Below are 17583 nucleotides of genomic sequence, written 5' to 3' on the forward strand. Positions count from 1 at the left end.
CTACTTTGATTTGTCTTGCACTAGGAGATCTTAATACTGATGAAAATTGTGGTTTGTGAGGGTTAAGACACTGGAATACAACCTTCCTGACACTGAGGAATTTGGAAATCCTGTATCGTGCTGTTTGGAGTTAAGAGATAGCTCAAAAACATCCAAGAACTCTGCACCAGTGGTTTAATGCCTCAAGAGTCATCTAAATGCAGCTTTCCATTATTAGCAGAAATGAAATTTTGTTCATCAAGAGGAAAGTGCTTTTAAGGCTGAAGGGGAATTTGTTAAGTGGCCACTGAGAATTCTTGGTAAAGCTTTTCTGTATTACTGTACTATTAACAGGGGAGTTCCTGAGCTTGTATTGTTCATCACCATCAGGGCTGGGTTGTGTGGCTGTGATAATACAGCAGTGATTAAACAGCCATTTTTGTGAATAGTTTGTTGCAACTTCTCTCTAAGGAGAACTGATAAAATGATAAACATATTTCTCCCTCTGTTCTATCAGAACCTCAGGACTTTTATCCATCTGGTATAAACTGTATTTGACAGCAGCTTTCCCAGTGTAGAACAGCCAAGCTGGTGACTTAAGTTTTAGTTGATACATTTCAATATAGTCCAACTAAAACTAGTGCCTTTTCTGAAAAGCAGGTAAGAAGGGACCACAAGACTGAATGCTGGGTGTGCCTGAATCAGAGGCATTGTGCTGTTCAGAGATCAGTGGAATAGTCTCCTTATTCATTGCTTCATCATGAAATACGTTGTAAAGAAAAAGGAAGTGATAAAATACATCTACTTTCACATTAGCATATTGCCACTGTCATTTACCTTTGGTTTTGAAGTAACATTTAAAGTGAGACAGAAGTCAATAGAATTTAAATTACTTTTAAGGACACTAATTTATGCTTATAATTATGTCCTTCTTGCAGAACAAAGAATATGTGTGTAGGGGCCACGACTATGAGAGGCTGGAAGCCTTCCAGCAGAGGATGCTGAGCGAGTTCCCCCAGGCCATCGCAATGCAGCACCCAAACCACCCTGATGACTCCATATTGCAGTGTGATGCCCAGTGTATCCTTCTGTGAAAGGGTAAACTCTCCCTGGAGCTGGGGCAGAGCCCAGAGGTAGAGCTGGATATGGACAATACCAAACCTTGTCTGCAGCAGACAGTAACTGGTTTGTTATGCGACGTGATGTTGGAAAGAGCGGGGACTTTTTATTCAGGGAGTAGTGCAGGTCATGTTCCATGTAGAAGAGAAAGGGCTGTGCTTGGTCATATCCATGTTTTAATGCTTTACCAACAGCACTGGCATCACACATACTGTGTGTCCTTAGGAGTATTCCTGATACCTTCTCTTGGCCAATATATTTTTGGGAACAGATACTAGTTCCAAAGCTCTATTTTCTATTCTGCTTATTTTTCTTACATCAGTATTTTACTTTTTTGCAATTTCCCTTTCTTTAAAACTGTTGAACCTTTTTATACCCAAGGCTTTGAATCTCATTCTTCTCAGTGGTCACCTGTACAATGCTCAGTGCATTTAAGGACTGAACCACATCACATTTAAGGGGACTGCAGGGACTTTGCAGAGCTTAGTCATGGAACCCGCGCTATTTGGCTTCTGAGAGAACAGCGTGGATCCTGTGCGGGATTTGAACCGTAATGTCTCTGTCACCAAATGGAGCCTCCTGTGTGGGTTGCTGTTTCCTATTTGTCTTTCCTAACACATGGATAAAGCTTTCTTTGACTGCACAATTACCAGATTTGCAGATCTATGCAGTGACTCCCATCCCAGACAACATAGACGTGCTGCAAATGGACCGAGTCCCTGATCGCATCAAGAGCTTTTACCGCGTCAACAACATCCGCAAGTTCCGCTACGACAGACCCTTCCACAAGGGCCCCAAGGACAAGGAGAACGAATTTAAGGTAGAAGTAGCAAAGAAGCCGTGTTTAAGTGTTCATCTCTTCAAGGTGAATACTGTCTTCTTATGTTATGCAGATAGACCCTTTTAGCTCCTGGTTTCATAGCCAAAGATACTACAGTAACTCAAGTAACAGGTTAAGTCCGTGGTCTGATTGAATATTGTTGAGTTCTGACCTGCTTAAAGCATTGTCCAGTTTAAAGGTGAATTATTTTAGTGCCCAGACACTGTTTGTTTGGCTGGACTTCTTTTTTATTACTGACACATAGGTCTACAATGTCTTTTTGGGTCCCATGACACAACTGGTGATTGGACAACTTAAAAAAAATAATAGAAATGTTGAATGTGTTGTTTCAAGCTTACTGAATTCCTGGTTTGTTGTTTAAGTGACTTTCAGGAAGACCTTGTACAGAATGAATGCTCAGGAGTTTAATGCATTATTTTCTGAGCCTTGCCCCCTTCGCACTTGTAGTAAGAGTACAGAGGATGTGGTTGTGACTCACTGTTCCTCACAGCCTCAATTACTCCTTGCAGAGCTTGTGGATTGAACGCACCACTCTGACCCTGACTCACAGTTTGCCTGGGATCTCTCGCTGGTTTGAAGTGGAGAGAAGAGAACTGGTAACATTTATAATTCCTGTAACTGGGGGTCGAAATGATGACTTACTGAGGACATGCAATAGGCAGCTTAGAACTCATTGGGCTGAAATCTTGCAGTTTAAAATGGTGTTTACCAAGAGTTAAATACATCCTTTTTCTACCACTTCATCTAAATAATGGCTGAATGTAACCAGGGGAATTGTATTAGCTAATAGTATAATGGAGACAGTGCCAAAAGGATGGAATAATTGCATTGCTGCCATGTCTTCAGTATACAGAAAGACATCTATTATTGCAACCAAGTGACCTGAAATCCAGCACTGCCAACAGTGCAGTTTGTTAATGTAGCAAATTTTGTACAAAGCAGTAGAAGTGAAGGGAGCTCACTGAACAATCCTGGAGTACCATTTTATTACAAGGAAGATAATAAATCTCAGTGAAGTGTCCACAGAATTAAAGTATATTTTATTGCTTTTGAGGTTGAAGTAAGTCCTTTGGAAAATGCTATTCAAGTGGTTGAGAACAAAAACCAGGAGCTGAGGACACTGATAAGCCAGTACCAGCATAAACAAATGCATGGCAACATTAATCTTCTCAGCATGTGTCTGAACGGAGTGATTGATGCCGCCGTTAACGGGGGAATTGCGCGGTACCAGGAGGTGAGCCAGGCTTTGCTTCCCATTGAGTATCACCCTTCCTCAGTTTTATTTGCATTTCTGTTTCAATGATAATATGGCTTAATAAGATAAGAAATTCTCATGTGCATTATCCAAAGATGGGGTTACACCCCCTGCTTGGTTTTTCTGCATCAGTGCTTGCATAGCCACATGCAAGGAGGCTCCAGGGTGGAGCTGGGATCTCACTTGGAAATAGGTACAGGTAACAGCAGGGTTTCTCACAGATGACACTTGGCTTATCTGGAAATCCTCACTTGGCAGGTAAAACAGTGAAGCAGCTTTTTTTTAATACTGCTTACATTATAAATTCATTTTGCAATAGAGGTAGAGGCTGTGGGACTGGTGGTGACTGATTAGGTTTGGAATCAGGAAAAACCACTAATTCATGCTATTGAACCATTATCTTTGCTGATGGGCTAATTTCAGACTTGCTGTAGAACTAAAATGATGTTAAATACAATATCCAGCATTATCCTGCATAATGTCTGGCAAGCTGTTACTTAAACTGAGCATTGCAAAAGGTAGGTTTAGGGTAAAATACTGAAAAATTGCAGCAGTGGTTCAGGGGTTTGGGATGAGTCTTCACAGCGGAGCCATGGAGAGAATGCTCTTCAGGCTTTACATTAGTTGCCAATTTACTCACTAAATTCCTTTAGCTTTAGGCAGTTATGTGAAGGAAACTATAAAATTCAAATAACTGGAAGATACAAGGCTTAGTGGTATTGCTCATCACTGACACAGGGGGAAACTTGGTCAGAGTCATGATTCAACAGAATCGTTTCAGCTGCCAAGCCCATTTTCTCTGCATCCCAGAGAGCTAAAAAACAATAAAATTAAGCTCTGCTGTTACCTTAATATATTTTTTGTTTTCCTAAGACTTTTGGACCTTTTCCTTTCATCTTTTCATGGGGAAGCACCTTCCCATAAGCAAAAGGCACTTTTTTTCTCCTCTTCCTGCAGGCCTTTTTTGATAAGGATTATATCACAAAGCACCCCGGAGACGCAGAGAAGATCACCCAGCTCAAGGAACTCATGCAGGAGCAGGTACTATTTTTCAGGTGTAGAAGAACATTGCTATATTGTCTGGATTCATCAGCAGTCAGTCTAAACATCAGATGCAAGTGATTCATTCAGAAGCAAAGATTTTTGGTACAGGAGATCTAAATACATTCAAACAAAAAACAAGAGGGAAGTGGGCAAGGCAATTATGACAAGTCACTCACCTTACGGGATGTGAGGTGAAGTTCAGCTGAAAGTACATTAATTTTGTTTTCTACATTTATTACCCAACAGACATCTTGCTGCATTTCAAGCCTGCCATTCATTTTTGGCATTTTGAACTATGTCTTCCTAGCAAATTTCAAAGATAATCGGAGGCAGGACAGGTCAGGCTTGAGATTAAAGTGGCAGAGCCACATATGAAAACTTAATGCCTATTTATGTTATCTGCAGTTTTATTTTTCCATAGTGTCTCCTTGAAACATCTTGGTAGATAAAGCTGCGGGATGCTTTGATGGAAATGAAATCAGATAATCACATCCCTCTTAACTGAAAGTTTGGAAAGATATACCCCATTAAACAATGTGCCCAAATCTGAATAGAGCTACTAGGCTTGTTCTTCAACAAATCACTGAATTGCATTTGAGATTCCCCATCTGTAAAATAATGCTTATCTCCCTTCAATCCTCAGGAGATATTTGAAGATTAATTAGTTATTGTTTGTACAGACTTTGGATCATGTAGGGAATTACATACATCTTAAGCCTCCTATCATTGCTATTTTCTTTCATCTGAGACCTTATATAATCTCATTCAATCATTAATATTATATGTTTGACCTTTGAAAAAGTGACCTTTAGAAGTAACTAATGAGGAACAGGAGGAGTGACTGCATGTGCCACACTGCTGCTGTTCGTCTCAATTATCAGAAACTCCTTTTAGAAGTCTCTGCTGGCAGCTCAGACCCTGGCACTGGGAGGAGTTTTTGTCGCAGGGCATTATCTGTGTGAGGGCATAATGCTGTTCACTCTGCAGAGAGAATCTAGCTGCTTTTTTTTTTGCAGTTATCACTTAAGAAAAGCAATGCAACGTGACACAAATGTACTTGTCTCACACTTAAATACTTGTTGGAGTAGTATGAACTTGCCAGGACTCCAAGGCTTGCTTAATTACCAGCAGTCTTGTAATGGACAGTGGCATATTCCTTGCACATTGCCAGAACTGCAGGACAGGCTTCTGCTCTCTCTCGTAGACACAATTTATTTGGGTTTCTGATGTTGCATTTTCTTTTTCACAGGTACATGTCCTAGGAGTGGGTCTGGCAGTCCATGAGAAATTTGTACATCCCGAAATGCGTCCCCTGCATAAGAAACTGATAGATCAGTTCCAGATGATGCGATCCAGTCTGTACCATGTAAGCCAACAGTCACTTTTCCATTTTTGAATTATATGATTAAATATCTGTCACCTGCAAAGAACTAGGCTGATACAGCATTGACTGAACCTACTGGACTGCCAAATTACCAAAGGAATTCTTGATTTTTGTGCAAGAAGGCAGTTGTAGAAAATATGTTAACTTGGCCTTTCAGCAAGAATTGTTAATATTTGTGTGTTGTTTGTTGTATCACAAACTTTATCAACTGTAAAGCTTAATTTTCAGTTGCTATTTCACATAGCAGAAAATTATGTAAGACAGAGGAAGATTACCAGGAGGTGTTGGACGTTCTCTTCAAAAGAAGTCCCATAACTGGAAGTAGCACGAATGAAGAAAACTTGCAGTTTTCCATGAGTGACTCAGCTGCAGTGTGTTTGCCCTGCAGGAGCTGCCTGGTTTGGATAAGCTGAGCCCGGCCTGTTCTGGCTCCAGCACCCCCCGCAGCAACGTGCTGGTGTCGCACGGCCCCATGAGCCCGGAGAGCATCAAGCTGCTGCATCGACACAGGTAAGCCCTCTTCCTCCCAAACGCCAGGGGCCCTGCACGCTGTGCCACCAGGCTTCCAGGAGCTGAGGAGAGCTTAGCAGTACTGCAGGAGGGGCAGCACGAGTTCAGGCACAAGTGCCTTTTGTCTTCATTCAGCGATAATTATTGAAGTTGGAGAATTGGAATAAGGAAGTTGAGAAATCCAACTTGCAGCAAATGCTGAACACCTCCAGGTGTGATTCCATCACTTTACTTACTGTGGCGGCAGAAACACAAATGCGCTACTCAGTTCTCCAGACTCAATCTGATTTCAGAGATCCCAACCTCTCCTACTTCTGTTGCACCAAGAGCAAATAACTGTGTCCTTATCTATCATAAAGGAAAATTGTATGGCTTGTTTTAGAACCCAACTCAATATGTACCCATTTTGAAGGATCAAAATTGTTAACATCATTATTTTTATAATTCTGATCAAATCAGAAGCCAAATACAAGAAAGGCTGCCACGGTGTTTTGATCAGTACATCAAAAAATGACCCTGTGATGCTTTTTCAAACTGAATGCCCATATATTAAATCTGAGCTAATGACAGAGGATAAACATACAAGGACAAAATAGTGTTTTTTATATCCAGCCAACATTGCTTATTTGAAAATGCTAATTGCTCTTCTGTGTTTATTTTTCTTATTGGGTCACTATATTTTAGCTGGTTTTAAAGGCTGACATAAAAAGCTGTGGAAAGTTGGTCCATGAATCCAGGATGGTGACATTCTTTATGCTATTAAAACTGAGTAGCTTATGCTGCTCCCATGGCTTAGCAGTTGATAAACAGTGTCTGGGTGATAACATTTTTTTTCCTCAAAACTCCTCCCTTTGTAAAGGCTTTTTTAGTTTTTAGGACAAACTAGGGAAATGCTGTAGTGTACAATGTATTTGTGTGTGTGGTTCAGAGTGATGAAGAAAAGTTCATTCCCTGAGGGAGATCAGGGTACAGCCTGCACACCAGCTGGGCTGTATTAATTTACTGTCAGCTACAAAATCGCCTTCAACTGTAATGCTGAGGCCCAATGCATGCAATAAGGAAAACTGGATTTTGACCTGTGTGTCTTGTGCTTGGATTCCTTTGGAATGTTATTTTTAAGCTGCTCCCACTCATCTTAGCATTAAAAATGTGAGTGGTTTCAGTGTGTTCTGTTATGAACAAAACAAATACGCACCCAAAGTCATGATGTGACATTACCCTGGGTTGGGGTTTTGAAATTCAATGTCCTGTGTACTATTCTGTTTTACCTGTAATCTTCTTGTCACCTCTTTCGTATTTACCCACATTTATGGACTTGTTTGAGCTTATTTGGCCTTTTCAAAAGTGTTTGACATCTAGAGGTGACCTAAAGCAGCAGGTAACTGCAGGTACTTACTAGTTTGGAAAAAAATCAGGCTTCACAAAAAGGTTTAAAAAATAATTATGCCCTTGTTCTGTCTGTTTTTTTTCCAGCCCACTGAACATGCTTGGTTCAGTCCGACACTCCTCATCCTCCCTGTCGTCGCACACCTCCAGTGAAACAGGAAACCTGGTTATCCTGACAGACAGCTCTGTGGGGGAGACTGCTGAGGATATGTACCACATGCAGGTACAGCTCCAGCACAGCCAGGAGCAGTGGCTGGGAACAGCACAGAACATGTTCCAGAGGGTTTTGCTTAGGAGCAGTACACTTTACCTGTGCACATGCTTGGATCTGTCTGTGATACTTTTTTTTCAAAGAACTGAATAGGTAGAATCTAACATTGTTCAAGGAATATGACAGTAACTCACTAGATTAACTTTGTGAGAAAATCTCCTGTGTTTGTACAGTGACTGTGGTACTGCAGTCCAAGATCACCCTGCTGCTTTCAGAAAGTGAGATTTTTGTCCCATTTTGTTTACCTGCCCTGTTGAACATGGGCAGTTAGTGCTGCTCTTGGTTTGGGGAGGTGGAACAAGTCCCACAGTCCTGAGTGCAGGTTAGCAGTGGCCTGCACTGAATCTGGGCAGAGGCTGCCCTGGCTCATCCAAGGCAGGTAAATCCCTAAGGCACTGATGTGCTCAGGTCTCTCTCGAAGGTTTCTCTGCCTTCTGCAGCTTGTTTATCCTAAGCCCAGGTACCAAGGCTCAGTCACCAATGTCTCTGTTTTATCCTCATCCTAGGCTAGTCCTTCCACCTCCAGCCTGAGCTCCACTCACTCAGCACCATCCCAGATGATTAACTCTGCCCCTTCCAGCGCTCGAGGTAAGCATGGACAGGCCCTGATGGGGGGGCACCTGCAGGGGTTCCCTAAACCTGGCAACCTTGCTGACTTACAGGTGGAACACCACCTGCTTGACATGTAACACTGTTTCTTTTTTGGACATGTAAATACCTCTTCAATACTTGTTCTTTACAAATGGTTTAATTCCCCATTTAGGTTTTCTTTCATCCATATATCAAATGTATCTCTAATACATGCTGGTTTCAGGTGGTTGAATTTCATAATGATTTCCATTGTTCCACCACAAAATTGTGGCACGCAGTCTGGAGGAAAACAAGAATAGTCCTTGGTATAGTACTTACAAGAGAGATCATGAAGACAAAGGCAAAGAAATCATTTTACAAGCTTAAAGAAATTATGACAAAAAAGGACTTGAGGCAGTTTAGCAGAAACATATGTATACAAAAGTAGATGTATAGAATGAATATTGAAAGATATGAATTTTAAATAATGGAGATAAAGAAGGGCTTCCCTGCTGGGAAATTCTTGAAGAAAGGGAAAATAAAAAAGCAGACTCTGCGGGTACTCATATTGCCTTTGTGTTACAGTAGCTGGTCTTGATATTGCTAATTATTTTCTTCCCCAGCTGAAGCAAAACCACTCTATGTGATCTCCTGGCTTTCTTAACTTCTCTTAAAGGTTTTCTGTTTTTTCCTCTCATTTTGGGTTCTCGGTTGCAGGTTCTACACCTCTTTTCACAGGCATCTGAAGAAGGTGTCCAGGATATAGTCAGAGATAAAGGCTGATATTTAAATCTTACCCCTTTTTCCATACAGGGGAATACTGTGTCTCCTGATGGAGAGGGAATATGGAGAAGAGCCCTTTCTCTCAAGCAGTCTTGGGGCTTTTTTTGCTCCATCTGTCAGTAAAATCCTAATTGACTGGCTGTTGTTATGACACAGATGCAGAAAGGTGATTTAATTGAGGGATCAGATGGAGTAGAAAGGTGAGAAGTGAACATCTTCAAATAAAGGCAAATAGCTTCACTAATTACCAAGGGCTGGAAGGAAAATCATGACAAACAGTAACCAGGTGAAACCAGAATAACAGGAGAGGGAAGATGGAACTGAGGAGAGGGCTATCATGTCAGGAAGACATGATAGCGGATGTGCCTCAGCTGGCATGTGAATATTTGGGGGGATCTGAAGACTCTGCTGCTGTACTGTTTCACACTGTTTTCCACTTTAGAAGTCCAGTGACAGGCTCACAGTGACAGGCTGTGGCAGGCTGTGACAGTCTTTTTGAGCCTGATGACTGCAAAGCATCACCAGCTTCCCTCTTTACGGTATTATTCACTGTTGCTTAGAAACCAACGTGATGAATGCTCCAAAGGGTCCGGGCTGCTGGGTGAGCCAACAGCACCTCCCAGGGATGGGACCCAGACAGATTTCAAATGGGAAACAGTAAGAGAAGTAATGAGTTTGAAAAATACTTATATAGCCTGTGATACGACATTTCTTCTCTGCTGTTCTGTTCACTGTTAAATTAGGTGAGCACAGCATTCAGACATTACCCACTCATGGGATTTCACTTCTAGTAAGGTCTCAGATGCAATCTGTGTTTCCCAGTGTGCCAGTCACTGTCCTGGTTATTACAACACTGCTGTTGGAAATGGAGCTCTCCCTAAAGAGAAAAAGCCCTTACACGTAAATTTCACTGTGGTAATGCAGCTGTGTTCTTCTCCTTGGTGATTCTTCTTTTTATTTTGTTTAACTGGGTGAATTTGATGCTTGTGAAAATGAGACCAGTATCACTGGCTGGAGCAAGGTACTTCACAGATGTGACATGCAGCTCTGCCAATGCACCTCTATCCTTTTTTTTTTTTCCTTTTTTTTTGGTATTTTTTTATATTCTTTTTAATTTAGCGCTGGTGAAAGGTGCTGGATTGACACCACTGGAGGCTGAAGCCCTCTATTTACCCACAGAGCAGATACAGCATGGGCGGCAGCTGTGCAAGTTCCCCCACGCTGCCCCCATCCATGTGCCTCATCTCTGTCCTGGAGGGACCACCTCTAGAGGTGAGAGGATAGTTCAGTCTCCATGACCCATCCAACCCTTGGCCTTTCTGCTGAGACTGCCAACAAAGCTACGAGAGTCACGATGCTGCAGCTGAACACTTGTCAGATGGGAAGTGGACAAAGACCAACAATTTATTTCATAAAGGCCATCTAAATTGATCAACTTAACATCTTTGTCACCTGTCGCTTTAACCTAAGCATGGTTGGGTAGAATTTCTAGGGTTTAGCCTGATTTTTAAATGCTCCTCTCATTTATTCAAATGATAATGCAGGTACTTAGGCCACCTTCTCTGTTTTACTGCAGAGTCCTTTCCTGAGGAGACGGGTATCTTTATAACAAATTAGTTCCATCAGAGACCAAAGGAAGCTATGGCCTTTTGTATTAAGATTCCATGTTCTTGAAATTTAAATTTAAATTGTTCTCCCCTTCCAAAAAATTACCCTTTTATGGATCTTTAAAGTAGGTGATTATTTGGCTTGCCCAAAGAAAGTAACTAAGCTATTAATGTATAAAGAATTTTTAAAGGATAGTCATCATGAAAGTTGATCAATTATTTGATTTTATCAATGAACTGCAGATTAAGGCATCAAAATTTACACTAGTTATAATATATACAAGTTACAGCAGAAGGCTTAGATAGAACTGAACTCAGAATACTGCAAGAATTTGCTAATTCTGTGCTAACAATAGACATTAATAGTTACTCATTATTACAAGTATGTGTCTCTCAGTTTTCACCTGGCTTGACCCTTGAGTAGTTTCTTCCCTGTCAGGGAAGCACCACTGTTGTTGTGTAAAAGGTCAATAGGAAAATCAGTTCATTTTGGCTTCATTTGAGGTGGCTCATGAGGCACTGCAGAACTTGACTGCAGTTAAAAGATTACACAAGCCAGGGTTCAGAAAGCTAGAAACTGTAACTCAAAAATGCCTGGAAAGAGCTACGAGTGAGTTAGGGTTTGTCAGTAATTTAATTTAAAATAAGTTAGGACTCCTCCAAAGCACTCAAAAAGCAATTCCCACATGACACTTGACTGGCCTCTAAAGGCATCCCTACTGCTTCCTGAACACTGTCCCTTGTTAAGGTGCAGAAAATGAGTCCTGGTGTCTTACTCAGCACTTCACACGAATACATGTACTTACATTAAAACTTCCTTTTTAAATCAAAAAATTATGATTTGGTGCAGGAGCAAACTTTTCATAATCATAATAAAAATTATGAACCAGGAGAAGAGATTCAATGATTTTGGAGTTTACATTAACATTCAGTTTATTCCTTAAAATTAATACTTGGCACAAGTGGGTTAACGTATTTATAATTTAAAAAAGCAAAACTATCCCTGGCTTGAGCACAGGTTTTCCTTTCTCATTAGAAAGTACCTACAGTGCTGCACACATCAAGTGCACCAAGCTACATGCTAAAAGGAGTAAGCCCTCACACATGCTGCAGCATTTTATTATGGCCACTGTCTGCTCTGGAAGCTTTAGAAGCTTTTTTTGACTTTGCTGTTTAAGTTTTGACAGTCCCTGAAAGAAGCCGTGGTTATTGTGCTCTCTATCTGTCCAAAGCAGCAATACTTAAATTTTGTTTGCAGACTGGACACTTGGCATAATCTGTTACCATTCTATAGCTATAGTTAATGACAAATTTAGGGTACCAGTTTTTTAAACTACACTCTGCCAGCACATGTGGGATTTTTCAGGTCCTGCAGTCCAAGCTCTTTTGACACTGTAATTCCTATAAACTGCCAACAGTAGAGGTGGTTTGGTCTTTGATATAAAAGAGCAAGGATGACAAGATAAATAAAAAGGGGAAAGTTTGCAGTACAGGTTGTGCTGCGCTGTAGTTCTGGGCACACCTAAAAGTTCAGCATCTTAACATTTGTCCTGCAGAACAGGACTACCTGTGACCTGTGAGGAAAAGACTCAGCACAAAGCGTTAACACCGTGTTCTCCAAGCTGATGTTGTACATAAAAGCAAGGAATGTCGTCTAATTACGTTTGTTCTATGTCTGGGGAGAAAATGGGTTCGGGACTAGAATGCAGATACTCTGTTACTGTTCATGTCAGAGTGGGGGTGTAGATTAATCTGGCATCTGCCCCCCCTCATGGAAATGTTGCAATTGTAGGACTTTATCCTGCATTCTGCTGGACACATTGTTCCTTCCACTGTGTGCTGAATATTAGTCCCCAAAACTGCATGTTTGCTTTTGCTGGGGTAAAAGCTGCATCAACCAGCACCAATGCCTTTGCTCATATGTTGGAGTGCTGTCCAGGTAATGTGTGTGGTTGTGGAAGTTTGCCAGAGGGGGCATGTATTCCCCAAAAGCCGGCATGGCTCTGTAATGCGCTGTGTGCTGCCATCTGTTCAGTGCGTGTTTGTGACGCAATCAAACAATCAGTGCAAATTACAGCTCACTTCAGCAGCTTCACAACATCAATCCTGCCCAATATTGTGCATCCCAAGGGTTGCGTGTATCAGTAGTGTCAGACTTTAGGAAGTCACTAATGAGAATCATTCTTCTGGCACATCCACTGTCAGCTGTTGCACATCAGAAGGTGTATTGTTATGTAGCACTCATCTTGAAGGACATGAGTCCCACGTAATTCCACCTGCCAGGAAGCTGTTACATGAAATACCCCAATACCTTAAATGACAACTATACAGATAACTAATAGATAAATCAACCTTATTATTCCTACTATAAAAGTCTAGGCATTGGTAAATGTCTGGTGTCATCAAAGGGCTCAGTACAGCAACACAATAGTAATCATCATTTACAGCAGCGTTGTAAGCAAAGTGCCTCTCACATTTATAGAATATGCTATTTATTGTTGGGGTTGGTTTGCTTTAACAAGAGGAAGCTGACCAAGATAGCACCAATTAAATGGCAACACTTACCTCTATCCAGAACCAAAGAATAAAGTATTTTCCCATAGATTTCTGCTTTAACTGAATGGTGTATCTCAAGCTTTTATCCTTTTCTCTCACATTCAGTCCTAAAATTAACAATTTCATGGCATTTCTGTAACTCTACTTTATGGGGCAAGGGAGCATTAGGCACAGCCACAGCTGATTCCACGCAGATGCCCACTTTTTTTTGTGTTGAAAGGAAGCACTTTGCAACATACATAGGGACACACACATCTTACACACCCTACGTGGTATGTCCTTAATTGTGTACAAGAAGCCAGTTCTTGCTCCATCCTCGTGCTATGCACCCACCAACAGTCAGCTGCTTAGTGGGCTCGGCACCGTGTTTCCTTGAGTCCTGTGAGCTCATGCGTCCAAGCCAAGTGCACAGGAGGACTCAGATCCCTGGGCATGCACAGACATGGCTGTTGTTTGTCCCGTGTACGTGATTTTTCTCACTTGTTTACAGGCTCTCCCTCTCTACCAGATAAGTACCGCCACTCTCGGGAGATGATGATGTTGCTGCCAGCCCACCGGGACCGACCGAGCAGCGCCATGTACCCCGCAGCTATCATGGAAAACGGACAGGTAACAGCTCTCATTCCTTCTGTGTCACTTCAACCACCTGAAACTGTGGCTGTATTTTTGCTGGCTTTGATCACCTTAAAGCTTTCTTTTTTATTTTTGGAAAGCACAGCAACTTAGGATCATTTCCTGAGGTGAAGCAGAACTTTTCTTATTAGTCCCCCCTGGAGACACTCACTGTGGCAGCTGACTGGTGCAAACTGTAGTGGCTATTAAAAGAGCAGACCCGTCCTGTGAAAATGGACTCACTTCCCAGCTTCATCCTGTGAGCCCTGGCCCATTGCAAGCGGTCACACCATTTTCTTTATTTGTTTAGAACCATGGCCATCCATCCTACAGTCTAGTCTCCAAGTTTATTCTAAATAACTTTATGATTTCCAGAGGTATCAAAAACCATGAGAGGCTGAAATAATATACTGATACATGTGTTTTAAAAAAATCTGTGCTCTAATTTCCCTGGACAAATTGAAAAGTGTTCCTACATGTAAGCATTTAAATCTCACCCCAGCCTGCGCTTTTGAAAGGAATCTCCTGATCCTGCCCACTTACCACACTTGCATTGGAGAGCTGTCTCAAAGCATGCAAAGTCAGTGTTCAAACAAAACCAAAGATAAGCTTCAGAGGGAAAACATTGTATTCCAGCTGCTAATGGGCACAAGGCCAGGCTAGAGCTAGTCTGAAATAACTCCTCCAGAGAGCAGGAACTGTGGGCCCTCAGCACACTTCGACCCTAGGGATCACTCATCTTGCACTGCACTACCTGCCAAGGTAGGCATGGCTTAAGGTTCCCAGGGAATCTTTAGTTTAAAAACTTCTTTGCTAAAAAAAAGCAACAGAAAGTCCCCATGTTGCCCCAGCTGGTCTGTAACCTTTTTTTATTTTTTTTAACTCTTCTTTGCTAACTTTCTTCTCTCTTAGCCTCCAAATTTCCAGCGCGCCTTGATCCAGCAAATGATTGGACCGTGCAAACCTTGCAGTGATCCCAACCTGTCTGTGGCTGAGAAAGGTACTCCTCTTCCTCTGCAGCATGCATGCTTGCTAGCTAAAAGATTATTCCTCTGGTCATGCTACAGCAAGTAACAAATGGGCTTCTACATTTCCTGGCGGAGTGCATTTCTCTCACACTTTCTAATTAACAGTTTAATTAACTGGGCCTTCTGCCAACCTACCATCATTTCAGAGCCTTCACAGTAGGGTGGGGTGGCACAGACCTCCCTATTTCAGAAAGCTTTCTGAGTTTAGCATTTTGTTTTTGAAACAATTCCTGCAGCCTTTGTCAAGCAAATGAGAAGTTATCTAAGAACAGCCCAAGACTGGGACTATATTTTTTACTTATGAGTTATACTGCTTCTTAATACACATGTATTGCTCAAAATACAAACATTCCTCGTAATCTCTCTCTGAGGTAGTTTTATATTTATTTATCCTATAGCAATATATGCTTTTTTAACTCATTCTTTTGAAAAAAAACCAGGCAGAGTCCCTGCAGGGGGGAAAAAAAACTGAAAGAGGAGAAAGAATTTGTTTGGTGTACGAGAAAAGGAGCAGCTTGTGAAGGAGGTGCCATGGACAAAATGATGGGCTCAAAAATTATCTGAAAGGCAGCATTCTGAAAAAGCAGAAGAGGGCAAAATTCCTGAATCAAAATCTGAGACAAGGAGGCTGCTTAAGCAAGCAACAGTCATGTATTGCTGGAAAAAATGGTATCTTAAAAGATTTAAGGCCAGGAAAGACCACTGCTACTATCTAGTCTGACCTACATCGCACACTCAGATTTTTATCTCTTTTTGTTTCATAGCTGTGCCAGAACTAAACTGTACCTTAAAAAAAAAAAATCCAAATTTTATTTTAGAATTTCTAATAAATCAGAATCCCCTACTTCAACATGAGTGGCCCAGATGGAAACCAAACACCAGTTCTGAATAAATGGCAGAACGATGACTTGATGACAATAACGAGTGATGACAAGAGAGTTCAGATTCGGAGTCAGGGATTAAGAGCTCCATCCATGTTAGTTTGAACAAAACATATAACAGAGATGGGGAGATCTTTGTATTGGAGAGGAGAAAGATTTGAAAAAAGAAGGTAGATAAATATTTATTGTCTGTCTAGGAAAAAATACTTGAGTTTGTATCTGTGGGTGATATTATGCAGGAGTGTGGTATTCAGTGCCAGGAGACCAAAGACAGAATCCCTAAGAAGCCACAAAAGACACAGGTGATGTTCAGTGGGGATGGTGAGGCAGGAATCCCAGCTCTTGTGCCTGGCTGGTGGCAAAAGGCATTACAGGTGCTGCTGGCAGGCCTGAACCCTCAGCATTCTATGTAGTTGGGATGCCATCTGCCCTGGATTTTGTGAGCAGTCAGGGCCCTGACTTCCCCCACCCTCTCCTGGCCGTGTCAGAAGTTCTGTTTGGTAATTCCCAGTGACAGTGGTGACATCAGTCACCCGGGGCAGAATGGTTCAAATGCAGCCTCCCCACTAATTAAACTTGGCCGCTGAACAGTCACAGAGAGAGACTTGGTTTAAGTCACAGCACTGGGAGCTCCCTGCTTCGGTTCTTCCCTGAAGCATTTTGGCTAAAACACTGGTTTTACTGGGCAGCAGCTACTCTTCAAAATCATCCCACCTTCTTCCAGCACTCCTAAATATTCAAAAGGCTGTGAATGAGGGAACACTGAGAAAGCATAAATGGATTTTTCACTGGGGTACCATGTGTTCTTCACATTCTCGTTCTGCATCTCAGTGTTTTAAAAAACCCCAAAGCCACAAGCACTGCAATAGTTTTACAGGCCAAGCAAATCAGGTTTTCTGTCCTTTTCACGTGATGATGGGATATGGCAGGAGAGATGAGCAAGGCTGGCACTGCTGTTGCATCTTGTCCCTCTGTTTTAGCCTGTTGACACCAATTGCAGTAGTGCAAATTAGAGCACTCTGGCATGTGTACAGGGAAAATCCATCTGGAGCCACATTACTTACATAGAGAGGTAGGCCCTGGTTTGAACCTGTTCTCCATCAAGATTCTTCATATGCCTTTCTCAGGTTCTCAGGCTAAGAGTCTCTCTTCAAAAAGAAAAAAACATTTACTTTTATATTTTTATGGGGTTTGTTCTGTCTTATGAAGCTGTCACTTTGTGATCTTTTTTACTTTAGGGAATTTTAGGCCTTGGGGAGCCCATGCTCATGCTAACTACATGAACTAGGGAGACAAAAAAAAAAAAAAAGAGAAACCTTTCAAAGTCATTTTAGAAAGAAATGTACCAAGAATGGCTGCAGGCATTTTAATTAAGGAGAAATCCTCTTCAGATGTCAAACTCCATGTTTATTTCTCCAGGCTTCCATTTTGCAAACTGAAGATGGAAAACGCTATTTTTATCTCAGTTTTCTTTGACAGGCTCAATTAATTACTTTTTTTTCTTTCTTTGCTAATCTGAAGCAATTGCAGTTGATTATTTGTTTTTAAATAAACATACAACTATTGTATGTCTCTTCTCAGAATAAATCAAGTCTTGTTTGGAAGGAAGGTGCATTTTAATAATGTTCAAGGTTGACAGAATTCTCAAGATCTTGAAAAAGGTTCATGTTCATGTCAAGAAGCAGCTTTTATTTCTATGAAAAACCAAGTCCATGAAGTGAATATTCACTCTCTGTTAAATGCAGCAAGCATTGCTT

At 41.4% G+C, this 17583-nt stretch overlaps 1 protein-coding gene across 1 annotated transcript in view; it reads left to right on the plus strand.

Moving 5' to 3' along the window:
* The window catches only part of DOCK3 (dedicator of cytokinesis 3), a 185528-nt gene that overhangs the window by 161552 nt on the left and 6393 nt on the right, over positions 1 to 17583 (plus strand). Inside the window, exons 41-51 of the mRNA XM_041426040.1 lie at positions 918 to 1059; positions 1752 to 1918; positions 2449 to 2535; positions 2994 to 3173; positions 4152 to 4235; positions 5488 to 5604; positions 6011 to 6132; positions 7606 to 7741; positions 8296 to 8377; positions 13796 to 13914; positions 14830 to 14917. Coding sequence (XP_041281974.1) covers positions 918 to 1059; positions 1752 to 1918; positions 2449 to 2535; positions 2994 to 3173; positions 4152 to 4235; positions 5488 to 5604; positions 6011 to 6132; positions 7606 to 7741; positions 8296 to 8377; positions 13796 to 13914; positions 14830 to 14917 — 1324 coding nt within the window. The remainder of the gene's footprint in view (positions 1 to 917; positions 1060 to 1751; positions 1919 to 2448; positions 2536 to 2993; positions 3174 to 4151; positions 4236 to 5487; positions 5605 to 6010; positions 6133 to 7605; positions 7742 to 8295; positions 8378 to 13795; positions 13915 to 14829; positions 14918 to 17583) is intronic.

Source organism: Onychostruthus taczanowskii, unplaced genomic scaffold (genome assembly GCF_017590055.1).
Source record: "Onychostruthus taczanowskii isolate IOZ18803 unplaced genomic scaffold, ASM1759005v1 scaffold9, whole genome shotgun sequence".
In the NCBI taxonomy this organism is placed as follows: domain Eukaryota; kingdom Metazoa; phylum Chordata; class Aves; order Passeriformes; family Passeridae; genus Onychostruthus; species Onychostruthus taczanowskii.